Source organism: Pseudophryne corroboree, chromosome 2 (genome assembly GCF_028390025.1).
Source record: "Pseudophryne corroboree isolate aPseCor3 chromosome 2, aPseCor3.hap2, whole genome shotgun sequence".
Lineage (NCBI taxonomy): Eukaryota > Metazoa > Chordata > Amphibia > Anura > Myobatrachidae > Pseudophryne > Pseudophryne corroboree.
The window spans coordinates 507,456,893-507,483,595 of record NC_086445.1 but is presented as its reverse complement, the minus strand read 5'-3'; the positions used below and the strand labels follow the sequence as shown (position 1 = coordinate 507,483,595).

Below are 26,703 nucleotides of genomic sequence, written 5' to 3'. Positions count from 1 at the left end.
CAAATCCACCTTATTTAGTGGTTCAAACCAATGAGATTTTAGAAAATCCAAAACTACATTGAGATCCCACGGTGCCACTGGAGGCACCACAGGAGGCTGTATATGCAGCACTCCCTTCACAAAGGTCTGGACTTCAGGGACTGAAGCCAATTCTTTTTGAAAGAAAATCGACAGGGCCGAAAATTGAACCTTAATAGATCCCAATTTGAGACCCATAGACAATCCTGATTGCAGGAAATGTAGGAATCGACCCAGTTGAAATTCCTCCGTCGGAGCACTCCGATCTTCGCACCACGCAACATATTTTCGCCAAATTCGGTGATAATGTTGCACGGTTACTTCTTTCCTTGCTTTAATCAAAGTAGGAATGACTTCTTCCGGCATGCCTTTTTCCATTAGGATCCGGCGTTCAACCGCCATGCCGTCAAACGCAGCCGCGGTAAGTCTTGAAACAGACAGGGACCCTGCTGAAGCAAGTCCCTCCTTAGAGGTAGAGGCCACGGATCTTCCGTGATCATTTCTTGAAGTTCCGGGTACCAAGTCCTTCTTGGCCAATCCGGAACCACTAGTATCGTTCTTACGCCTCTTTGCCGTATAATTCTCAATACTTTTGGTATGAGAGGCAGAGGAGGAAACACATACACCGACTGGTACACCCAAGGCGTTACCAGCGCGTCCACAGCTATTGCCTGCGGATCTCTTGACCTGGCGCAATACCTGTCCAGTTTTTTGTTGAGGCGAGACGCCATCATGTCCACCATTGGTCTTTCCCAACGGGTTACCAGCATGTGGAAGACTTCTGGATGAAGTCCCCACTCTCCCGGGTGAAGATCGTGTCTGCTGAGGAAGTCTGCTTCCCAGTTGTCCACTCCCGGGATGAACACTGCTGATAGCGCTATCACATGATTCTCTGCCCAGCGAAGAATCCTTGCAGCTTCTGCCATTGCACTCCTGCTTCTTGTGCCGCCCTGTCTGTTCACATGGGCGACTGCCGTGATGTTGTCCGACTGGATCAACACCGGTTTTCCCTGAAGCAGAGGTTCTGCCTGGCTTAGAGCATTGTATATTGCTCTTAGTTCCAGAATGTTTATGTGAAGAGACGTTTCCAGGCTCGTCCATACTCCCTGGAAGTTTCTTCCTTGTGTGACTGCTCCCCAGCCTCTCAGGCTGGCGTCCGTGGTCACCAGGATCCAATCCTGTATGCCGAATCTGCGGCCCTCCAATAGATGAGGACTCTGCAACCACCACAGAAGAGACACCCTTGTCCTTGGAGACAGGGTTATCCGTAGGTGCATCTGAAGATGCGACCCTGACCATTTGTCCAACAGATCCCTTTGGAAAATTCTTGCGTGGAATCTGCCGAATGGAATTGCTTCGTAAGAAGCTACCATTTTTCCCAGGACTCTTGTGCATTGATGTACAGACACCTTTCCTGGTTTTAGGAGGTTCCTGACAAGCTCGGATAACTCCTTGGCTTTTTCCTCCGGGAGAAAAACCTTTTTCTGAACCGTGTCCAGAATCATCCCTAGGAACAGCAGACGAGTTGTCGGCATTAACTGGGATTTTGGAATATTCAGAATCCACCCGTGCTGTTTTAGCACTTCTTGAGACAGTGCTAATCCCATCTCTAGCTGTTCTCTGGACCTCGCCCTTATTAGGAGATCGTCCAAGTATGGGATAATTAATACGCCTTTTCTTCGAAGAAGAATCATCATCTCGGCCATTACCTTTGTAAAGATCCGAGGTGCCGTGGACAATCCGAACGGCAGCGTCTGAAACTGATAGTGACAGTTTTGTACAACGAACCTGAGGTACCCCTGGTGTGAGGGGTAAATTGGAACGTGGAGATACGCATCCTTGATGTCCAAGGATACCATAAAGTCCCCCTCTTCCAGGTTCGCTATCACTGCTCTGAGTGACTCCATTTTGAACTTGAACTTCTTTATGTACAGGTTCAAGGACTTCAGATTTAGAATAGGCCTTACCGAGCCATCCGGCTTCGGTACCACAAAAAGAGTGGAATAATACCCCTTCCCTTGTTGTAGAAGAGGTACCTTGACTATCACCTGCTGAGAGTACAGCTTGTGAATGGCTTCCAAAACCGTCTCCCTTTCGGAGGGGGACGTTGGTAAAGCAGACTTCAGGAAACGGCGAGGTGGATCCGTCTCTAATTCCAACCTGTACCCTTGAGATATTATCTGCAGGATCCAGGGATCTACCTGCGAGTGAGCCCACTGCGCGCTGTAATTTTTGAGACGACCGCCCACCATCCCCGAGTCCGCTTGAGGAGCCCCAGCGTCATGCTGAGGCTTTTGTAGAAGCCGGGGAGGGCTTCTGTTCCTGGGAAGGAGCTGCGTGTTGCTGTCTCTTCCCTCGACCTTTGCCTCGTGGCAGATATGAATAGCCCTTTGCTCTCTTATTTTTAAAGGAACGAAAGGGCTGCGGTTGAAAAGTCGGTGCCTTTTTCTGTGGGGGAGTGACTTGAGGTAGAAAGGTGGATTTCCCGGCTGTAGCCGTGGCCACCAAATCTGATAGACCGACTCCAAATAACTCCTCCCCTTTATACGGCAAAACTTCCATATGGCGTTTTGAATCCGCATCACCTGACCACTGTCGCGTCCATAAAGCTCTTCTGGCCGAAATGGACATAGCACTTACCCGTGATGCCAGTGTGCAGATATCCCTCTGTGCATCACGCATATAAAGAAATGCATCCTTTATTTGTTCTAACGACAGTAAAATATTGTCCCTGTCCAGGGTATCAATATTTTCAATCAGGGACTCTGACCAAACTACCCCAGCACTGCCCATCCAGGCAGTCGCTACAGCTGGTCGTAGTATAACACCTGCATGTGTGTATATACTTTTTTGGATATTTTCCATCCTCCTATCTGATGGATCTTTAAGTGCGGCCGTCTCAGGAGAGGGTAACGCCACTTGTTTAGATAAGCGTGTTAGCGCCTTGTCCACCCTAGGAGGTGTTTCCCAGCGCTCCCTAACCTCTGGCGGGAAAGGGTATAATGCCAATAATTTCTTTGAAATTATCAGTTTTTTATCAGGGGCAACCCACGCTTCATTACACACGTCATTTAATTCTTCTGATTCAGGAAAAACTATAGGTAGTTTTTTCATACCCCACATAATACCCTGTTTAGTGGTACCTGTAGTATCAGCTAAATGTAACGCCTCCTTCATTGCCAAAATCATATAACGTGTGGCCCTACTGGAAAATACGGTTGATTCGTCACCGTCACCACTGGAGTCATCGCCTGTGTCTGGGTCTGTGTCGACCGACTGAGGCAAAGGGCGTTTCACAGCCCCTGACGGTGTTTGAGTCGCCTGGACAGGCACTAATTGATTGTCCGGCCGCCTCATGTCGTCAAACGACTGCTTTAGCGTGTTGACACTATCCCGTAGTTCCATAAATAAAGGCATCCATTCCGGTGTCGACTCCCTAGGGGGTGACATCCTCATATTTGGCAATTGCTCCGCCTCCACACCAATATCGTCCTCATACATGTCGACACACACGTACCGACACACAGCAGACACACAGGGAATGCTCCTAACGAAGACAGGACCCACTAGCCCTTTGGGGAGACAGAGGGAGAGTTTGCCAGCACACACCAAAAGCGCTATATATATATCAGGGATAGCCTTATAATAAGTGCTCCCTTATAGCTGCTTTGTTATATCAAATTATCGCCATAAATGTGCCCCCCCCTCTCTGTTTTACCCTGTTTCTGTAGTGCAGTGCAGGGGAGAGACTTGGGAGCCGTCCTGACCAGCGGAACTGTGAGAGGAAATGGCGCCGTGTGCTGAGGAGATAGGCCCCGCCCCTTTTCTGGCGGGCTCGTCTCCCGCTATTTAGAGAAATTAGGCAGGGGTTAAATATCTCCATATAGCCTCTAGGGCTATATGTGAGGTATTTTTAGCCTTTATAGGTAATCATTTTGCCTCCCAGGGCGCCCCCCTCCCAGCGCCCTGCACCCTCAGTGACTGCCGTGTGAAGTGTGCTGAGAGGAAAATGGCGCACAGCTGCAGTGCTGTGCGCTACCTTTTGAAGACTGCAGGAGTCTTCAGCCGCCGATTCTGGACCTCTTCTGTCTTCAGCATCTGCAAGGGGGCCGGCGGCGTGGCTCCGGTGACCATCCAGGCTGTACCCGTGATCGTCCCTCTGGAGCTTGATGTCCAGTAGCCAAGAAGCCAATCCATCCTGCACGCAGGTGAGTTGACTCCTTCTCCCCTCAGTCCCTCGCTGCAGTGATCCTGTTGCCAGCAGGAATCACTGTAAAATAAAAAACCTAGCTAAACTTTTTCTAAGCAGCTCTTTAGGAGAGCCACCTAGATTGCACCCTTCTCGGCCGGGCACAAAATCTAACTGGAGTCTGGAGGAGGGTCATGGGGGGAGGAGCCAGTGCACACCACCTGATCGGAAAAAGCTTTACTTTTTGTGCCCTGTCTCCTGCGGAGCCGCTATTCCCCATGGTCCTTTCAGGAACCCCAGCATCCACTAGGACGATAGAGAAATACTGGCTGCTTTACTTTTACACTGCAATTTAGATTGCAGATTTAACTCACCACACCCAAATCTATCTCTCTCTGCAAATGTTATATCTGCCCCCCTGCAGTGCACATGGTTTTGCCCAACTGCTAAAAAATTTACTGCTGCGATCAACTTGGAATGACCCCCATTGTGCATAATACACTACACAGACACCACCACAGATGGAAGTGCTAATTTTCAATAGGATCATGTGACAATATAATTTAATGTGGGGTTATATTTTAAACCACAGGTTCTCAAACTCGGTCCTCAGGACCCCACACAGTGCATGTTTTGCAGGTCTCCTCACAGAATCAGAAGTGAAATAATTAGCTCCACCTGTGGACCTTTCAAAATGTGTCAGTGAGTAATTAATACACCTGTGCACTTGCTGGGTTACCTGCAAAACATGCACTGTGTGGGGTCCTGAGGACCGAGTTTGAGAACCCCTGTTTTAAACTATTCAAAACAATAGACCCGACTCAGAGATATACACAGCCAGATCTGCATCCATCTCCTCACATGCTGGGGGTTGCCCAACACAAGGAAAGGCTGCCCAGCAATTGGATTGCGGACGCATCAAACTAAAGTTGACTCCTAGCAGCGCACCAGGTGGTCGGCCGCCATTTTTTTAACCAGAGCAGCCGCCCCGTCCCAACATCACGTCACCGTCCTGCAAATGCCTGCCGCTGTCAATCATACTGCGGCCGCATCCTTCCTTAATTTTAATATAATGTATTTCTAACATATCTCATAGAAGTTATGTTTTGGACCTTTGTGCACCGCACAGAAAAATACTCTCTCTTTTTATATTTACCAGGCATTGCCCCAGGTAATTAACCCTTAGCCCAGTGGTTACCAAACTTTTGAATCAGACCCTGATGCACTTAGCCCCCCTCAGGGTATAGAATATAGGGATAGCAATATGTGTGAGATACATGGAATAGGAACCACACAGCAGCTATAGGCACTGGCCTCCCTAGACACAATGCTCTGCTTCTGGACTTTTTTCTTAATTTAGGATTGCCATCACCTGTGCTGAACAGGTGTTTCAGCACAGGTGGTGGTAATCATAGATTAAGAGGGAACTTTAGAAGAAGAGCATGGTGTCCCTCCTGGAGAGGGTCATGTTGGGAGGTATGTGTGACGGGTGGTATTCATGTGACCGCCAGTCACATAACCTCCTCCACCAGCCCGACGGGTCACTATCCCGATGGTCGGCATGCCGACCAACAGGGACTATTTCCACTCGTGGGTGTCCACGACACCCATAGAGTGGGAATAGAATCTGTGGCGACCGCAGGTCGCCACCGAGCCCGCAAGGGGCTTGCTGCACTCGCCCCTCCCCGCCGGGATCCAGGCGTCGGTAAGCTGACCGGCGGTCTCCTGACCGCCGGTCAGCAGTACTACACCCTGTGTGACAAAGCAAAAACCTTCACACATACCTCCCAACATGACCCTCTCCAGGAGGGACATAATGCTCTGCTGCTGGACTTCTCTCTTAATTTATGATTGCCATCACCTGTGCTGAAACACCTTTCTTATCCATTCACCTGTTCAACACAGGTGCTGGTAATCATAAGTAATGAGAAAAGTCCAGAAGCAGAGCATTGTGTCCCTCCTGGAGAGGGTCATGTTGGGAGATATGTTCACATGGTCTCCTGATGTTTCCACAGCCTGCCTGCCCCAACTTCACACCCCCTCACGCTGCCCCATATGAACCAGTACCATGTCCGGCTGCGCCACAACGCATGTGCAGAAACTGGGACGTTAAAACCATCGATGGCCGCACTAAATGGGATCAGGGCATCGATTAATTGTGCCGACATCGGTAGCCATCGATTGTTGCCTCAGAGCTCATCCGCGCCCCCTGCATATAGTCTGATGGGTGTCATGGCGACGACAGCAAAGTCCTAGCTACGAAGGGGTTAGCTACTCTGCATATAGGGGCGTCACAACCTTCCCTCAGCCAATCACGGATCGCTTCTAGCGATTCTCGTCGCTGCTGTGACGAACAGCGCCTTTATTGGTGATTTGCAAAGAAGCTGCACATTGGCTGTGAGAGGTGGAGGGGGTGTGGCGTAGTATCCCGCCAAAGCTTGTATGCTGTGCTGCTCCGACCCCGGGAGTCCCCGCAGTGAGTGGCTGCGCATAGTGGGGTATAGCGGGTGTGCCACGGTAGAAGGTAGGAGCCCCGCCCCCTGTCAGTGACATGGTCTGGACGCTTATTAGCGGCCGTCATATTGTGCTGCGTGCTCCCTGCCCGTGCTGTGCAAGGGTGACGCCGCAATCTGAGTCATCGGGTACAGTTGTTGTGTGGTGCCGCATACTGTGATGTCTGTTCTCAGGCGGTGGCCACCCACCCCCACACACTCTTGGTGATAGGCGACTGTATAATGGTCACAATGTGCCGGTGTGTGGGCGATTGCAGCTGATGCTGCTAACCATATGGGGAGGGGGCTAGCCTACAGTATATACAGCATACCTCCCAACATGACTCTCTCCAGGAGGGACACAATGCTCTGCTCCTGAACTTTTCTCTTAATGTATGATTGCCATCGCCTGTGCTGAAACACCTTTCTTATCCATTAACCTGTTCAAAACAGGTGATGGCAATCATATATCAAGAGAAAAGTCCATAAGCAGAACATTCTGTCCCTCCTGGAGAGGGTCATGTTGGGAGGTATGTATACAGTACATAACATATGCGTGATGGTCATTGGTTCTGCCTCGCTGCTGCGCAACCAGCTGCTCTTAAGGTACCTGTACATACACTCTAGGGTGATATATATCGGCTGTTCAAGCGAATGGCTGATATACTGTACCATGAGCCAATCTGTGGGTGTATGCAAACAATACGTCTGTGAATGATGTACTTAAAGCCGAATACACACGGTGCGAGGGGTATGGGTCATTAGGTCGAAAAGACTTAGGTTGACATGGAAAAAGGTCGACATGAGTTGTTTTTTTAAACTTTTTTTGGTGTCGTTTTCTTTGTAAAGTGACAGGGAACCCCAATTAGTGCACCATGTCCCCTCGCATGGCTCTCCATGCTTTGGGTAAGGTGCCTCGATCTGCTGCCGCTGTGCTCGGCACCGGTTACTATTCCCGATTTGTAAAGTATAAAAAGGACAAAAAATGTGAAAAACTCATGCAGATCTAATGACCATGTCGACCTAATGCATGCCGACCAATAGTGGTTGACCTAATGACCGTATCCCGGTGCGAGCTGGGTCCACACTAGACTATATCATGGACGATGTACCCGAGTTTGACACATCGGTCACAACATCGTCTAGTGTGTATGCGGCTTAAGATTGGGCGGGTTTAGCTGCGTAAAACGGTTAGACCTGACCAAAGTGCTGGGCGTGATGCGAAAACTGATGTTTATGTGCCCAAATTGGTCACTCTGCGCACATTTCTGCTCGCCAGTGCGGGGGGCTGCGAGCAGAAATGTCAGTGCTGGCAGCTGTTAACACCTGTATGAAGCAACAATTTAATTGCACTATCTAGTGGTGGCTGGCTGAACAACATTTAACCCCCCCCCCAAATGGTTCTTTAAAGTGTTAAGAACTATATTTGTATAATATTGTAATCTTTTATTTTGAAGCTGGAGTCACAGTTAGTGTATGTTCCAGCACTTCACTAAATGAATGCCTCCTACGCGCCCTCTTGTGTCTTGTACAATGCTTCTTCTCCCCCAACACGAGACATCACCTACCTAATACCCAACTGCTACTGTCACATGGGGAAAGTTGTCAACTCCTGAAACCTGAGTCTCTAGGCCCAACACTCTCGTATATTCTGTCCCGTGAATGCTGCTTCTGTCAAAAAATGGCAAATATAGAAATAACACGTCTGTGTTTAATGATTTAATACTGCAGCTTCATGTTCTATACATTAGTGATAGACACTCAGCAAAGGGGTGGTCTTCTGTATGCCGACTGACGGGATCCTGGCGCACAGTATACCGGTGCCGGGATCCCGACAGCCGGCATACCGACACTTATTCTCCCTCGTGGGGGTCCACGACCCCCCTGGAGGGAGAATAAAATAGTGTGGCGCGCATAGCGCGCCACCGTGCCCGTAGCGTGGCGAGCGCAGCAAGCCCGCAAGGGGCTCATTTGCGCTCGCCACACTGTCGGTAAGCCGGCAGTCGGGCTCCCGGCGCCGGTATGCTGGTCGCCGGGAGCCCGACCGCCGGCATATCGTAGTGAACCCCAGCAAAGTGGGGTGGAGAAAACGCGTTCAGCATTGCACTGATTATATTGTACCTTTAAGATATAATATATGAAGCTGCTATGCATATGGTATGTATATTATTACAATGGAAGCATTGAGGCAATTTGTTTTATTTATTGAAGCTCTTATTAAAGGTTTGTTCCGCCTCCTAGGTAAAATGTCATCCACATGTTCTGAATACACAATTGGTGGGGTGAAGATTGTGTTCCCATGCAAAGCTTATCCCTCTCAGCTTGCTATGATGAATTCAGTAAGTTACATTAACATTATTTTTCATGTTACGTTTTCAGTGACGGTGAGGCATTTGGAAATATTAACAGAATGTTGTTTTGAAATGTGACAAATGGTAAAAAAGTGACCCCTGGGTGCTGCTCATTCATTATCTAGTGTAGTGGTGGGGCAAACAAAGAACAATATGAAAATAGTGACAAATATTAGTACATGGAAATAATGAACTGAAGTCCTAAACCAGGCATGTCCAAACTGCGGCCCTCCAGCTGTTGAGAAACTACACATCCCAGCATGCCCTGACACAGCTTTAGCATTCTCTGACAGCAAAACTGTCAGGGCATGCTGGGATATGTAGTTTCACAACAGCTGGAGGGCCGCAGTTTGGACATGCCTGTCCTAAACAAACACTGAGAGATAAAACAATTATCAAAGGAGTGCATTAAACAATTTCTTACAATACTAAAACACAATGTGTACACACTGTAAAATGTAAAAGAAAACAATATATTTAATAATAAAATATAAAATAAGATCTTTCAAACACTGAATATAACACTAAATTCTGTGCACTCAAAACTATTCGGTGTGATCTTCGATATTGTTCACAATCGCTGCAATGTTTATAAATATCATAGTACAGGTTGAGTATCCCTTATCCAAAATGCTTGGGACCAGAGGTATTTTGGATATCGGATTTTTCCGTATTTTGGAATAATTGCATACCATAATGAGATATCATGGTGATGGGACCTTAATCTAAGTACAGAATACATTTATGTTTTATATACACCTTACACACACAGCCTGAAGGTAATTTTAGCCAATATTTTTTATAACTTTGTGCATTAAACAAAGTGTGTCTACATTCACACAATTCATTTATGTTTCATATACACCTTATACACACAGCCTGAAGGTCATTTAATACAATATTTCTCTAACGTCCTAGTGGATGCTGGGGACTCCGTCAGGACCATGGGGAATAGCGGCTCCGCAGGAGACAGGGCACAAAAGCAAGCTTTTAGGATCACATGGTGTGTACTGGCTCCTCCCCCTATGACCCTCCTCCAAGCCTCAGTTAGGTTTTTGTGCCCGTCCGAGAAGGGTGCAATCTAGGTGGCTCTCTTAAAGAGTTGCTTAGAAAAAGTTTTTAGGTTCTTTATTTTCAGTGAGTCCTGCTGGCAACAGGCTCACTGCATCGAGGGACTTAGGGGAGAGAATTTCAACTCACCTGCGTGCAGGATGGATTGGATTCTTAGGCTACTGGACACCATTAGCTTCAGAGGGAGTCGGAACACAGGTCTCGCCCTGGGGTTCGTCCCGGAGCCGCGCCGCCGACCCCCTTGCAGATGCTGAAGATTGAAGAGGTCCGGAACCAGGCGGCAGAAGACTTTTCAGTCTTCCTCAGGTAGCGCACAGCACTGCAGCTGTGCGCCATTGTCTGTCAGCACACTTCCCACAGCGATCACGGAGGGTGCAGGGCGCGGGGGGGGGCGCCCTGGCAGCAATGTAGAATACCTGTATGGCGAAAAATACATCACATATAGCCCTTGAGGCTATATGGATGTATTTAACCCCTGCCAGACTTCACAATCTCCGGAGAAGAAGCCCGCCGAAAAGGGGGCGGGGCCTATTCTCCTCAGCACACAGCGCCATTTTCCCTCACAGAAAGGCTGAGGGGAAGGCTCCCAGGCTCTCCCCTGCACTGCACTACAGAAACAGGGTTAAAACAGAGAGGGGGGGCACTGATTTGGCGATATACATATATATTAAATGCTATATGGGAGGAACACTTATATAAGGGTTGTCCCTGTATAATTATAGCATTTTGGTGTGTGCTGGCAAACTCTCCCTCTGTCTCCCCAAAGGGCTAGTGGGTCCTGTCCTCTATCAGAGCATTCCCTATGTGTGTGCTGTATGTCGGTACGTGTGTGTCGACATGTATGAGGAAAATGTTGGTGAGGAGGCGGAGCAAATTGCCTGTAATGGTGATGTCACTCTCTAGGGAGTCGACACCGGAATGGATGGCTTACTTATGGAATTACGTGATAATGTCAACACGCTGTAAGTGGGTTGACGACATGAGACGGCCGGCGAACAAATTAGTACCGGTCCAGGCGTCTCAGACACCGTCAGGGGCTTGTAAAAACGCCCATTTACCTCAGTCGGTCGACATAGACCCAGACACGGACACTGATTTCAGTGTCGACGGTGAAGAAACAAACGTATTTTCCTTTAGGGCCACACGTTAAGGGCAATGAAGGAGGTGTTACATATTTCTGATACTCCAAGTACCACAAAGAAGGGTATTATGTGTGAGGTGAAAAAACTACCTGTAGTTTTTCCTGAATCAGATAAATTAAATGAAGTGTGTGATGATGCGTGGGTTTCCCCCGATAGAAAATTATTGGCGGTATACCCTTTCCCGCCAGAAGTTAAGGCGCATTGGGAAACACCCCTCAGGGTGGATAAGGCGCTCACATGCTTATCAGAAAAATATCCTAAAAAGTATACACACACATGCTGGTGTTATACTGTGACCAGCAATCGCCTCAGCCTGGATGTGCAGAGCTGAGGTGGCTTGGTCGGATTCCCTGACTAAAAATATTGATACCCTTGACAGGGACAGTATTTTATTGACTATAGAGCATTTAAAGGATGCATTTCTATATATACGAGATGCGCAGAGGGATATTTGCACTCTGGCATCAAGAGTAAATGCGATGTCCATATCTGCAAGAAGATGTTTATGGACACGACAGTGGTCAGGGGATGCAGATTCCAAACGGCACAAAGATGTATTGCCGTATAAAAGGGGAGGAGTTATTTGGGGTCGGTCCATGGGACCTGGTGGCCACGGCAACTGCTGGAAGATCCACCGTTTTTTACCCTAAGTCACATCTCTGCAGAAAAAGACACCGTCTTTTCAGCCTCAGTCTTTTCGTCCCTATAAGATATCTGCCCAGGGATAGAGGAAAGGGAAGAAGACTGCAGCAGGCAGTCCATTCCCAGTAACAGAAGCCCTCCACCGCTTCTACTAAGTTCTCAGCATGACGCTGGGACCGTACAGGACCCCTGGATCCTACAAGTAGTATCAAAGGGGCACAGATTGGAATGTCGAGGCGTTTCCCCCCTCGCAGGTTCCTGTAGTCTGCTGTACCAATGTCCCCCTCCGACAGGGAGGCAGTATTGAAAACAATTCACAAGCTGTATTCCCAGCAGGTGATAATAAAATTACCCCTCCTACAACAAGGAAAGGGGTATTGTTCCACACTATAGGGTGGTACTGAAGCCAGAAGGCTAGGTGAGACCGATTCTAAATCTGAAAAATTTGAACACTTACAAGGGTTCAAATCCAGATGGAGTCACTCAGAGCAGTGATAGCGAACTGGGAACAAGGGGACTATATGGTGTCCCGGGACATCAGGGATGCTTACCTCCATGTCCCAAAATTTGCTTTTCTCACCAAGGGTACCTCAGGTTCGTGGTACAGAACTGTCACTATCAGTTTCAGACGATGCCGTTGGAGTGTCCAAGGCACCCCGGGTCTTTACCAAGGTAATGACCGAAATGAGGATTCGTCTTCAAAGAAAATGGACGACCTCCTGATAGGAACAAGGTCCAGAGAACAGTTGGAGGTCGGAGTAGCACTATCTCAAGTAGTTCTACGACAGCACGGGTGGATTCTAAATATTCCAAAACCGCAGTTGTTCCGACGACACGTCTGCTGGTCCTAGGGATGATTCTGGACACAGTCCAGGAAAAGGGTGTTTCTCCCAGAGGAGAAAGCCAGGGAGTTATCCGAGCTAATCGGGATCCTCCTAAAACCAGGAAAAGTGTCAGTGCATCATTGCACAAGAGTCCTGGTAAAAAATGGTGGCTTATTACGAAGCGCTTCCATTCGGCAGATTTCACGCAAGAACTCTTCAGTGGGATCTGCTGGACAAATGGTCCGGATCGCATCTTCAGATGCATCAGCGGATAACCCTATATCCAAGGACAAGGGTGTCTCTCCTGTGGTGATTACAGAGTGCTCATCTTCTAGAGGGCCGCAGATTCGGCATTCAGGATTGGATGCTGGTAACCACGGAGGCCAGCCTGAGAGGCTGGGGAGCAGTCACACAGGGAAAAAATTTCCAGGGAGTGTGATCAAGTCTGGAGAATTCTCTCCACATAAATATACTGGAGCTAAGAGCAAATTTGTAATGCTATAAGCTTAGCAAGGCCTCTGCTTCAAGGTCAGCCGGTATTGATCCAGTGGGATAACATCACGGCAGTCGCCCACGTAAACAGATAGGGCGGCACAAGAAGCAGGAGGGCAGTGGTCAAAACTGCAAGGATTTTTCGCTAGACGGAAAATCATGTGATAGCACTGTCAGCAGTGTTCATTCCGGGAGTGGACGACTGGGAAGCAGACTTCCTCAGCAGGCACGACCTCCACCCGGGAGAGTGGGAACTTCATCGGGAAGTTTTCCGCATGATTGTGAACCGTTGGGAAAGACCAAAGGTGGAAATGATGGCGTCCCGCCCGAACAAAAAACGGGACAGGTATTGCGCCAGGTCACGAGACCTTCAGGCGATAGCTGTGGACGTCCTGGTAACACCGTGGGTGTAACAGTCGGTGTATGTGTTCCCTCTTCTGCTTCTCATAACCAAGGTATTGAGAATTATAAGACGTAGAGGAGTAAGAACTATACTCGTGGCTCCGGATTGGCCAAGAGGGACTTGGTACCCGGAACTTCAAGAGATGCTCACAGAGGACTAATGGCCTCGGGAGCTAAGATGGGATTTGCTTTCAGCAAGAACCATGTCTGTTCCAAGAGGAACCGTGGCATCTGCCTCTAAGAAAGGACCTGCTCCAGCAGGGACCTTGTCTGTTCCAAGACTTACCGCGACTGCGTTTGACGGCATGGCGGTTGAACACCGGATCCTAAGGGAAAAGGCATTCCGGAAGAGGTCATACCTACCCTGGTCAAAGCCAGGAAGGAGGTGACCGCACAACGTTATCACCACATGTGGTGAAAATATGTTGCGTGGGTGAGGCCAGGAAGGCCCCACGAAAAAATTTCAACTAGGTCGATTTCTGCACTTCCTGAAAACAGGAGTGTCTATGAGCCTCAAATTGGGGTCCATTAAGGTTCAAGTTTCGGCCCTGTAGATTTTCTTCCAGAAAAAATTGGCTTCAGTTCCTGAAGTCCAGACGTTTGTCAAGGGAGTATTGCATATACAGCCCCTTGTGTGCCTCCAGTGGCACCGTGGGATCTCAACGTAGTGTTGGGATTCCTCAAATCATATTGGTTTGAACCGATCAAATCTGTGGATTTGAAATATCTCACATGGAAAGGGACCATGTTGTGGCCCTGGCCTCGGCCAGGTGATTGTCAGAATTGGGGGCTTTGTCTTAAAAAAAGCTCATATTTGTTTTTCCATTCGGACAGGGCAGAACTGCGGACTCGTCCCCAGTTTCTTCCTAAGGTGGTGTCAGCGTTTCGCCTGAAACAACATATTGTGGTGCCTGCGGCTACTAGGGACTTGGAGGACTCCAAGTTGCTAGACGTTGTCGGGGCCCTAAAAATAGATATATATATATATATATTTCCAGGACGGCTGGAGTCAGAAAGTCTGACTTGCTGTTTATATTGTATGCACCCCAAAAGATGGGTGCTCCTGCTTCTAAGCAGACTATTGCTCGTTGGATTTGTAGTACAATTCAGCTTGCACAGTCTGTGGCAGGCCTGCCACAGCCAAAATCTGTCAATGCCCATTCCACAAGGAAGGTGGGCTCATCTTGGGCGGATGCCCGAGGGGGTCTTGGCTTTAAAATTTTGCCGAGCAGCTACGTGGTCAGGGGGGAACACGTTTGTAAAATTCTACAAATTTGATACCCTGGCTGAGGAGGACCTGGAGTTCTCTCATTCGGTGCTGCAGAGTCACCCGCACTCTCCCGCCCGTTTGGGAGCTTTGGTATAATCCCCATGGTCCTGACGGAGTCCCCAGCATCCACTAGGACGTTAGAGAAAATAAGATTTTACTTACCGATAAATCTATTTCTCGTAGTCCGTAGTGGATGCTGGGCGCCCATCCCAAGTGCGGATTGTCTGCATTACTTGTACATAGTTATTGTTACAAAAATCGGGTTATTATTGTTGTGAGCCATCTTTTTTAGAGGCTACTTCATTGTTATCATACTGTTAACTGGGTTCAGATCACAAGTTGTACGGTGTGATTGGTGTGGCTGGTTTGGGTCTTACCCGGGATTCAAGATCCTTCCTTATTGTGTACGCTCGTCCGGGCACAGTACCTAACTGAGGCTTGGAGGAGGGTCATAGGGGGAGGAGCCAGTACACACCATGTGATCCTAAAAGCTTGCTTTTGTGCCCTGTCTCCTGCGGAGCCGCTATTCCCCATGGTCCTGACGGAGTCCCCAGCATCCACTACGGACTACGAGAAATAGATTTATCGGTAAGTAAAATCTTATTTTTTAATAACTTTGTGTATTAAACAAAGTTTGTGTACATTGAGCCATCAAAAAACAAAGGTTTCACTATCTCACTCTCACTCAAAAAAGTCCGTATTTCGGAATATTCCGTATTTCGGAATATTTGGATATGGGATACTCAACCTGTACTAGCATGAGAGTAAACTTTCATGTGGAATAACAGTGACACCCAGATATCCGTCTCCAATTTGCACAGTTCCCTTTATGAAGAAGGTATAAAATGTACTGGTGGTGTTTTGTGTGGAGGAAAGTCCTATGCCCCATCACTACACTTGGTATTGACTCTGAGCAGTGCCCAGTTTTCTTCTTTTCCCATTAAGCCACCTTTGCATCAAAGGGGGCAATCCAATTGTGGTCAAGGGTGCAAGTTGCAGTTGCAACAGCGTGGAGACGCTGGCAGTGGCATCATATCTCGCACCCCTTGCGGCTCGATCTTCTTCCTATTTGCACAATTTTGTATCCAGACCTGTGGGGTTGCAAACAAAATTGTGCGAGTCTGAGCTGCTGTAAAGTGCTACTGTTGCTGTGGGGGTGAAAAACATTGGGGGTAATTCCAAGTTGATCGCAGCAGGAAATTTTTTAGCAGTTGGCCAAAACCATGTGCACTGCAGGGGGGGCAGATATAACATTTGCAGAGAGAGTTAGATTTGGGTGGGTTATTTTGTTTCTGTGCAGGGTAAATACTGGCTGCTTTATTTTTACACTGTGATTTAGATTGCAGATTGAACTCACCACACCCAAATCTAACTCTCTCTGCAAATGTTATTTCTCTAACGTCCTAAGTGGATGCTGGGGACTCCGTAAGGACCATGGGGAATAGCGGCTCCGCAGGAGACTGGGCACATCTAAAGAAAGCTTTAGGACTATCTGGTGTGCACTGGCTCCTCCCCCTATGACCCTCCTCCAAGCCTCAGTTAGATCTCTGTGCCCGAACGAGAAGGGTGCACACTAGGGGCTCTCCTGAGCTTCTTAGTGAAAGTTTTAGATTATGTTTTTTATTTTCAGTGAGACCTGCTGGCAACAGGCTCACTGCATCGAGGGACTAAGGGGAGAAGAAGCGAACTCACCTGCGTGCAGAGTGGATTGGGCTTCTTAGGCTACTGGACATTAGCTCCAGAGGGACGATCACAGGCCCAGCTTGGATGGGTCCCAGAGCCGCGCCGCCGGCCCCCTTACAGAGCCAGAAGGCAGAAGAGGTCCGGAAAATCGGCGGCAGAAGACGTCCTGTCTTCAACAAGGTAGCGCACAGCACTGCAGCTGTGCGCCATTGCTCTCAGCACACTTCACACTTCGGTCACTGAGGGTGCAGGGCGCTGGGGGGGGGGCGCCCTGAGACGCAATAAAAACACCTTGGATTGCAAAAAAAATGCATCACATATAGCTCCTGGGCTATATGGATGCATTTAACCCCTGCCAGAATCCATAAAAAAGCAGGAGAAATGTCCGCGATAAAGGGCGGAGCCTATCTCCTCAGCACACTGGCGCCATTTTCCCTCACAGCTCCGTTGGAGGGAAGCTCCCTGTCTCTCCCCTGCAGTCACTACACTACAGAAAGGGTTAAAAAAGAGAGGGGGGCACAAATTAGGCGCAGTATTAACTATACAGCAGCTATAAGGGGAAAAACACTTATATAAGGTTATCCCTGTATATATATATAGCGCTCTGGTGTGTGCTGGCAAACTCTCCCTCTGTCTCCCCAAAGGGCTAGTGGGGTCCTGTCCTCTATCAGAGCATTCCCTGTGTGTGTGCTGTATGTCGGTACTTTTGTGTCGACATGTATGAGGAGAAAAATGATGTGGAGACGGAGCAGATTGCCTGTAATAGTGATGTCACCCCCTAGGGGGTCGACACCTGAGTGGATGAACTGTTGGAAGGAATTACGTGACAGTGTCAGCTCTGTATAAAAGACAGTGGTTGACATGAGACAGCCAGCTACTCAGCTTGTGCCTGTCCAGACGTCTCATAGGCCGTCAGGGGCTCTAAAGCGCCCGTTACCTCAGATGGCAGATATAGACGCCGACACGGATACTGACTCCAGTGTCGACGGTGAAGAGACGAATGTGACTTCCAGTAGGGCCACACGTTACATGATTGAGGCAATGAAAAATGTTTTACACATTTCTGATAATACGAGTACCACCAAAAAAGGGGTATTATGTTCGGTGAGGAAAAACTACCTGTAGTTTTCCTGAATCTGAGAAATTAAATGAGGTGTGTGATGATGCGTGGGTTTCCCCCGATAACAACGGATAATTTCTAAAATGTTATTGGCATTATATCCTTTCCCGCCAGAGGTTAGGGTGCGTTGGGAAACACCCCCTAGGGGGGATAAAGCACTCACACGCTTGTAAGGGCTCTACCTTCGCCTGAGATGGCCGCCCTTAAGGATCCTGCTGATAGAAAGTAGGAGGGTATCCTAAAAGGTATTTACACACATACTGGTGTTATACTGCGACCAGCAATCGCCTCAGCCTGGATGTGCAGTGCTGGGTTGGCGTGGTCGGATTCCCTGGCTGAAAATATTGATACCCTAGATAGGGACAGTATATTTTTGCCTATAGAGCATTTAAAAGATGCATTTTTATATATGCGTGATGCACAGCGGAATATTTGCCGACTGGCATCAAGTCTAAGCGCGTTGTCCATTTCTACCAGTAGAGGGTTATGGACACGTCAGTGGTCAGGTGATGCGTATTCCAAACGGCATTTGGAAGTATTGCTTTATTAAGGGAGGAGTTATTTGGGGTCGGTCTTTCAGACCTGGTGGCCACGGCAACAGCTGGGAATTCCACGTTTGTACCCCAGGTTGCCTCTCAACATGAGAAAACGCCGTATTATCAGGCGCAGTCTTTTCGTGGACAAACGGGCAAAAGGTTCCTCATTTCTGCCCCGTGACAGAGGGAGAGGAAAAAGGCTGCAGAAATCAGCCAGTTCCCAGGAACAGAAACCCTCTCCCGCCTCTGCCAAGCCCTCAGTATACGCTGGGGCTTTACAAGCAGAATCAGGCACGGTGGGGGGCCCGTCTCGATGAATTTCAGCGCGCAGTGGGCTCACTCGCAAGTAGACCCCTGGATCCTTCAGGTGATACCTCAGGGGTACAAATTAGAATTCGAGACGTCTCCCCCTCGCCGTTTCCTAAAGTCGGCTTTACCGATGTCTCCTTCTGACAGGGAGACAGTTTTGGAAGCCATTCACAAGCTGTATTCCCAGCAGGTGATAATCAAGATACCCCTCCTGCAACAGGGAACGGGGTATTATTCCACACTGTTGTGGTACCGAAGCCGGACGGCTCGGTGAGACCGATTCTAAATCTAAAATCTTTGAACACTTACGTACAGAGGTTCAAATTCAAGATTGAGTCACTCAGAGCAGTGATTGCGAACCTGGAAGAAGGGGACTACATGATGTCTCGGGACATCAAGGATGCTTACCTTCATGTCAAAATGTACCCTTCTCACCAAGGGTACCTCAGGTTTATGGTACAGAACTGTCACTATCAGTTCAGACGCTGCCATATGGATGGTACACGGCACCCCGGGTCTTTACCAAGGTAATGGCCGAAATGATGATATTCCTTCGAAGGAAGTGAATTTTAGTTATCCCTTCCTTGGACAATTCCCTGATAAGGGTAAGATCCAGGGAACAGTTGGAGGTCGGTGTAGCACTATCTCAGGTAGTGTTGCGGCAGCACGATTGGATTCTCAATATTCCAAAATCGCACCTGGTTCCGACGACGTGTCTTCTGTTCCTAGGGATGATCCTGGACACAGTCCAGAAAAAGGTGTTTCTCCCGGAGGAGAAAGCCAGGGAGTTATCCGAGCTAGTCAGGAACCTCCTAAAACCGAGCCAAGTCTCAGTGCATCAATGCACAAGGGTTCTGGGTAAAATGGTGGCTTCCTACGAAGCAATCTCATTCGGCAGATTCCACGCAAGAACTTTCCAGTGGGACCTGCTGGACAAATGGTCCGGATCGCATCTTCAGATGCATCAGCGGATAACCCTGTCACCAAGGACAAGGGTGTCCCTCCTGTGGTGGTTGCAGAGTGCTCATCTTCTAGAGGGCCGCAGATTAGGCATTCAGGACTGGGTCCTGGTGACCACGGATGCCAGCCTGCGAGGCTGGGGAGCAGTCACACAGGGAAGGAATATCCAAGGCTTATGGTCAAGCCTGGAGACATCACTTCACATAAATATCCTGAAGCTAAGGGACATTTACAATGCTCTAAGCTTAGCAAGACCTCTGCTTCAGGGTCAGCCGGTGTTGATCCAGTCGGACAACATCACGGCAGTCACCCACGTAAACAGACAGGGTGGCACAAGAAGCAGGAGGGCAATGGCAGAAGCTGCAAGGATTCTTCGCTGGGCGGAAAATCATGTGATAGCACTGTCAGCAGTATTCATTCCGGGAGTGGACAACTGGGAAGCAGACTTCCTCAGCACGACCTCCACCCGGGAGAGTGGGGACTTCACCCAGAAGTCTTCCACATGATTAAAAACTCGACAGGTATTGCGCCAGGTCCAGGGACCCTCAGGCAATAAGCTGTAGACGCTCTGGTAACACCGTGGGTGTACCAGTCAGGGTATGTGTTCCCTCCTCTGCCTCTCATACCCAAGGTACTGAGATTGATAAGATGGAGAGGAGTAAGCACTATATTCGTGGTTCCGGATTGGCCAAGAAGGACTTGGTAACCGGAACTTCAAGAGATGCTCACGGAGGATCCGTGGCCTCTACCTCTAAGAAGGGACCTGCTCCAGCAAGGACCCTGTCTGTTCCAAGACTTACCGCGGCTGCGTTTGACGGCATGACGGTTGAACGCCGGATCCTGAAGGAAAAAGGGCATTCCGGATGAAGTCATCCCTATCCTGATCAAAGCCAGGAAGGATGTAACCGCAAAAACATTATCACCGCAATTGGCGAAAATATGTTGCGTGGTGCGAGGCCAGTAAGGCCCGACGGAGGAAATTCAACTGGGTCGATTCCTACATTTCCTGCAAACAGGAGTGTCTATGGGCCTGAAATTGGGGTCCATTAAGGTTCAAATTTCGGCCCTGTCAATTTTCTTCCAAAAAGAACTAGCTTCAGTCCCTGAAGTTCAGACGTTTGTAAAAGGGGTACTGCATATACAGCCTCCTTTTGTGCCTCCAGTGGCACTTTGGGATCTCAATGTAGTTTTGGGTTCCAAAAGTCACATTGGTTTGAACCACTTAAATCTGTGGAGTTAAAATATCTCACATGGAAAGTGGTCATGCTGTTGGCCCTGGCCTGGGCCAGGCGCGTGTCAGAATTGGCGGCTTTATCCTGAAAAAGCCCTTATCTGATTTTCCATTCGGACAGGGCGGAATTGAGGACTCGTCCTCAGTTTCTCCCCAAGGTGGTTTCAGCGTCTCACCTGAACCAACCTATTGGTGGTGCCTGCGGCTACTAGGGACTTGGAGGCCTCCAAGTTGCTAGACGTTGTCAGTGCCCTGAAAATATATGTTTCCAGGACGGCTGGAGTCAGGAAATCTGACTCGCTGTTTATCCTGTGTGCACCCAACAAGCTGGGTGCTCCTGCTTCTAAGCAGACTATTGCTCGTTGTATTTGTAGTACAATTCAGCTTGCACATTCTGTGGCAGGCCTGCCACAGCCAAAAATCTGTAAATGCCCACTCCACAAGGAAGGTGGGCTCATCTTGGGCGGCTGCCCGAGGGGTCTCGGCTTTACAACTTTGCCGAGCAGCTACTTGGTCAGGAGCAAATACGTTTGTAAAATTCTACAAAATTGATATCCTGGCTGAGGAGGACCTGGAGTACTCTCATTTGGTGCTGCAGAGTCATCCGCACTCTCCCGCCCGTTTGGGAGCTTTGGTATAATCCCCATGGTCCTTACGGAGTCCCCAGCATCCACTTAGGACGTTAGAGAAAATAAGAATTTACTTACCGATAATTCTATTTCTCATAGTCCGTAGTGGATGCTGGGCGCCCATCCCAAGTGCGGATTGTCTGCAATACTTGTACATAGTTATTGTTACAAAAATCGGGTTATTATTGTTGTGAGCCATCTTTCAGAGGCTCCTCTGTTATCATGCTGTTAACTGGGTTCAGATCACAGGTTATACGGTGTGATTGGTGTGGCTGGTATGAGTCTTACCCGGGATTCAAAATCCTTCCTTATTGTGTACGCTCGTCCGGGCACAGTATCCTAACTGAGGCTTGGAGGAGGGTCATAGGGGGAGGAGCCAGTGCACACCAGATAGTCCTAAAGCTTTCTTTAGATGTGCCCAGTCTCCTGCGGAGCCGCTCTTCCCCATGGTCCTTACGGAGTCCCCAGCATCCACTACGGACTATGAGAAATAGAATTATCGGTAAGTAAATTCTTATTATCTGCCCCCCCCAGCAGTGCACATGGTTTTGCCCAATTGCTAAAAAACTTGCTGATGCGATCAACTCAGAATTACCCCCATTGGCCGCAATTGGACTGACGCCAAAGTTTGCTACTGGACTGCTTAAAATAACTACTACACAGAACTTTTTATCGATCTGGATTATTCCAGGTTTATATCAGTGCACAATATATGACATAATGTACCGTTCACTCCTATTAAATGAAACAGAGAGTAGTCTCCACTGTGATCGTATAAAGGTACAAGGCTGACAGGTGTGTTTTTTTTTTCTTTTCATTTTTTATTTTGCATATGTCTTCTAATACATAATACACAATAAGTGATGAGGATGACAATCAGAACTGACACATTTTTGGAATGCACAGTTTGATACATATGTAAATGTAAACAAGTAATCTAGTCAAAACACCACATTGCATTTTCTCTTAAAATTTTCTGAAGTATTAAAATGTGTTTGCTGCCCCAGATCATGAGAGGATTGAACTGCAAGCAGCATTGTTTGTTGGAAAGTCCTACTGGGAGTGGGAAAAGTCTGGCATTATTATGCTCTGCTCTTGCGTGGCAGCAATCTCAGTATGGTGAGTAATTACATTCATTCTTATTTTTCCTTAATTTTGTAGCGGAGACAATTGGGAGCTTTTATATTAGTTAGCTATTAAATATTACAATTGTGAAGCACTTGGGGGTGTATATCTATTAAGCTTGAGCTTTTCAACACCGCCACTTGCCAGCAACTCTTGCTGCAGAAATTACAATGACATAATATTAAATGCAAATCATGCCAGAACTGCAGAGCTATATATATATATATATATATATATATATATATATATATATATATAAAACGATAAAAGGAGAATGCGCTCATGGTGCAAATCAATTTTTATTTTTAAAAAGCAGTATTACAGAACCAGTCACAACAATGTGAATGAGACTTCTACCCAATTCCTCCCAACATGACCCTCTCTAGGGGGGACACAGTGCTCTGCTTCTGAACTTTATTCTTAATATATGATTGCCGGCACCTGTGTTGAACAGGTTAATGGACAAGAAAGGTGTTTCACCACAGGTGCTGGCAATCCTACATTAAGAGGGAAGTCCAGGAGCAGAGCATTCTGTCCCTCCTGTAGAGGGTCATGTTGGGAGGTATGGTACCCTGAAATCCCACCCTGTGGGCTAGTTACCACATGATAAAATACAATCCCCAAAGCAGAAACTGCATACCGCCGTCTGCTAATCGGGACCTTACACCGCGCCTCCGGCTGTGGACTACAGCCGTGACCCGTCAGGACACCATGGGGATTGTATTTTATCATGTGCTAACCATATATAGATTGTGGCTCCCTGGAGGTAGTTTGCAGTGCTCTCCAATTCAGGCAGTTGAACAGAAGAACCAGCGTTTTTTTCAATAATAATTAAGTGTAATTATTATTTAAAAAAATGCTGAGTGCCGCCTGGTCCCAATACTTACCAATGCTTACAGTGATTTGTGAACTCTGCTGACCAGCTTCTGTAATGATTTCCGAGTTTCTGAAGTGGAAGTAACATAGTAACATAGTATCTAAGGTTGAAAAAAGAATTGTCCATCGAGTTTAACCTATTTGTGGTCTCCTATGCACGATTATTTTGTAGAAAATTTTGACTGAAGTTGATGACTGCCGTTACGTTTAACCCCTCTTTTTTTTTTTTTTTATAATAACCATAGTGCGTGACTATGCCCCGTAACCCTGGATATCCTTATCCATTAGGAATTTATCTAACCTATTCTTAAAGGTCCAAAACACAAATTGTTATCCTCCGTATGGAGCGCTTTAGAAACCAAACTGCAGCTGTTCCCTTTGTCTGTAGCAGATCAGCTCACACTGCCCGAATGTCAATATGGAAAGAAAGGGGTCAGATCAAAGAGGATCAGAGCGCTGTTTCTAATACTCAATCTCACAAGGGAATATACTGTCCAGCTTCTTCACATATAGGAAGGACACTATACCACATCCGTATAGGTAAAAAAAACGATCCTCACTTTATTTTAAACATCCAAATAAAAGTCTCTTTAAAACAGGCACAGGGCAATTCCGGCAAAGAGAAGCGGTACAAATGTTTTGATTTTACTCAGTGGAGCTCACCAGACCCTCAGGACGCCGTTGTTGGTTGCAGTGCTTCCTATTACGGGATTTGCTCTCCCTTGCAGTGCTTCCTATTACGGGATTTGCTCTCCCGTAGATGTTATCCTTACACCGCTAGCTGTCCTTAGATCACGGCCTCGCCAGGCGCTGCAGACGCCACCACACTCCTCCGCTCTCCCCCGTTGATTGCTCCCTGCTGCACACGGATAATGACCAGGTTCACCTACGGCTGCCGACGCGTTTCTACCCTCAGCGGGTCTTTGTCGAGGCACAGGTGAAACTGGTCAATTAGCAAGCTTTATATCATCCCCCAAGAGTCTGGTGTGCTCGTTCCTGGGTACTCTAATATACATTACAGGGTTTACTTAAAGTCACAACAGTATCTCTCTATAACGTCTTCTTTTAAAAAATGCAAAAATATTCTTAGTAAATAAATCTGAACCAGGGAGTTTTTTATAGGAATCATTTTATCTCGAAACTCCCGTTCAGACCCCTCGGTTGTAATGTCTTAAGTTCTTGTATCCACCACATCTCCTTTCTAGCCAAAGCTGCAGCTGTATCATTTCTCCTCCAATTCCCCTTCACATGATCAATTATTTTACAGCTTATTATGCTATCAACAGAACATTCATGCACTTCCCTACAATGTGCTGATAAACAGTGATTTTCCAATCCTTTTCTAATATTTTTGACATGTTCACCCATCCTTATTTTGAAAGGGCGACTAGTTCTTCCCACATATTGTTTCAGACATTTACACTGTATCAGGTAGACCACGTTACTACTTGCACATGTTACAAAGTGTTCAATTTTATACTCTTTCTTTGTAATGTTAGATACAAAGGTTTCTATTTTACTCCCTTCTTTGCTCTTAAAATGCCTGCATCCTACACACAGGCTACACCTATAAAAACCTTTGGATTTAATCCTAGTGATCATGGTGGGTTTGGGTGCAATTGCACTTTTCACAAAACATGATTTTAAATTTGGGGCCCGTTTATATATGACTCGCGGTTCATTAGGGAGTATTTTTTCCAGAGTGGAATCCGTTTTTAAAATATCCCAGTGTTTCTTCAAAATCATTTCAATATTCTTATAGTCACTATTATACGTGGTTATAAACGGCACATTAAAATCTTCCCTTTTCTTCTTAAAAGTTTTACACAATAGGGTGTCTCTCTCTATATTTTCTATCTCATTTAAAACATTGTCTAAGCTTTCCTGGCTATATCCTTTATTTAAAAACTGCTCCCTCATCTGCAATGATTGTTCCTAATATATCATATTCTTGGTACAATTCCTCTTCAAGCGTCGGAATTGGCTCCCCGGGACCCCCCGTAGCCAACTTGGATGGTGATTACTCTCCCTATTAATAAAAGAATTGCTGTCTGTCGGTTTGTTATAATTCTTTGTGGAGATGATTTGATCTTTTATGTAAATTGTCAAATCTAAATAATTTATTTGCTGTTCACTACTCATAAATGTTGAAAAATACACCAAAATCATTCCTATTTAATTCATCTTGGAAACGCTTCAGGGACTCTTCCCCACCCCGCCACACAAAAACGACATCATCTATGTACCGATGGTACTGTACGAGACCCGCCCCCAGCTCGCCCCACACACACTGCTCCTCCCACATATTCATGAATATGTTCGCGAAGCTGGGAGCGAATCTCGTACCCATCGCGGTCCCGAGACGCTGTATGTAATGCGTATCCTTGAAAAAGAAGTGATTATTTTTCAAAATGAAATTGATACTATCCATTATAAATTCTTTAAGTTCTTCCTTAATATTTTCTTCCGACAAGGCAATTTTAACTGCCTGCAAACCACGGGTATGTTCTATTATTGAAATCAAAGATCCCACATCGGCAGTCACTAATATATCCCCTGACTGCCATTGTATATTTTTCAATTTATTTATTATATCAGTTGTATCTTTTAGGTATGCTTTACCTTTACAAACCATGGGTTGTAAATAGGAGTCTATCATTTGTGACAGGTTTGAAGTCACTGACTCCACACCTGCCCCAATGGGGCGTAATAGGGGATTAGTAATGTCCTTATGAACCTTAGGTAGACCGTAGATCACCGGGAGTGCTGGATCCTCTACTTTAAGAAAATTTAACTTTTCAGTAAGCACCCCCAAATTGAAATACTTGTCCACCAAGGCATACAGGTCATTTTTTACCCTCTCCATCGGGTTCTTTTTAACCACCGTATATGTTGTTTGATCAGAAAGCATTTCCTTAATTTTATCCTCATACGCTGTTGTATCCATTACAACCACCCCGCCCCCCTTATCGGCAGGCTTGATGGTAATTAGCTCATTACCTTGTAGCTTTTTCAATGCTTCATTTTCCTTCCTAGTCATATTGTTCTTTCTTCTTAACCCCTTCTTCCCTTTTTTTCTTCTTTTTATCACATAAGCCCTCTAAGTCTGCCATAACCATTTTTCTCTGACGTCCTAGTGGATGCTGGGACTCCGTAAGGACCATGGGGATATAGCGGCTCCGCAGGAGACAGGGCACAATAATAAAAGCTTTAGGATCAGGTGGTGTGCACTGGCTCCTCCCCCTATGACCCTCCTCCAAGCCTCAGTTAGATTTTTGTGCCCGACGAGAAGGGTGCAATCTAGGTGGCTCTCCTGAGCTGCTTAGAATAAAAGTTTAAGT

General features: G+C 47.1%; 1 protein-coding gene and 1 long non-coding RNA gene across 6 annotated transcripts in view; one reads left to right on the top strand and one right to left on the bottom strand.

Moving 5' to 3' along the window:
* Positions 1-6,442, bottom strand: part of LOC135031742 (uncharacterized) — a 205,846-nt gene extending 199,404 nt beyond the window's left edge. The window contains exon 1 of the long non-coding RNA XR_010227392.1: positions 6,275-6,442. This is a non-coding gene — a long non-coding RNA (uncharacterized LOC135031742). The remainder of the gene's footprint in view (positions 1-6,274) is intronic.
* A 59-nt stretch (positions 6,443-6,501) lies between these two features.
* Positions 6,502-26,703, top strand: part of BRIP1 (BRCA1 interacting helicase 1) — a 660,079-nt gene continuing 639,877 nt past the window's right edge. Inside the window, exons 1-3 of one of the 5 annotated variants that reach the window (XM_063954025.1) lie at positions 6,502-6,683; positions 8,941-9,038; positions 22,369-22,480. In XM_063954025.1, the coding sequence (XP_063810095.1) occupies positions 6,650-6,683; positions 8,941-9,038; positions 22,369-22,480 (244 nt within the window). In that variant the 5' untranslated portion in view covers positions 6,502-6,649. Of the gene's footprint in view, positions 6,732-6,809; positions 6,850-6,938; positions 6,960-8,940; positions 9,039-22,368; positions 22,481-26,703 lie in introns of those variants that run through there. The other 4 variants (XM_063954024.1, XM_063954027.1, XM_063954023.1 and 1 more) reach the window with 4 other exon arrangements.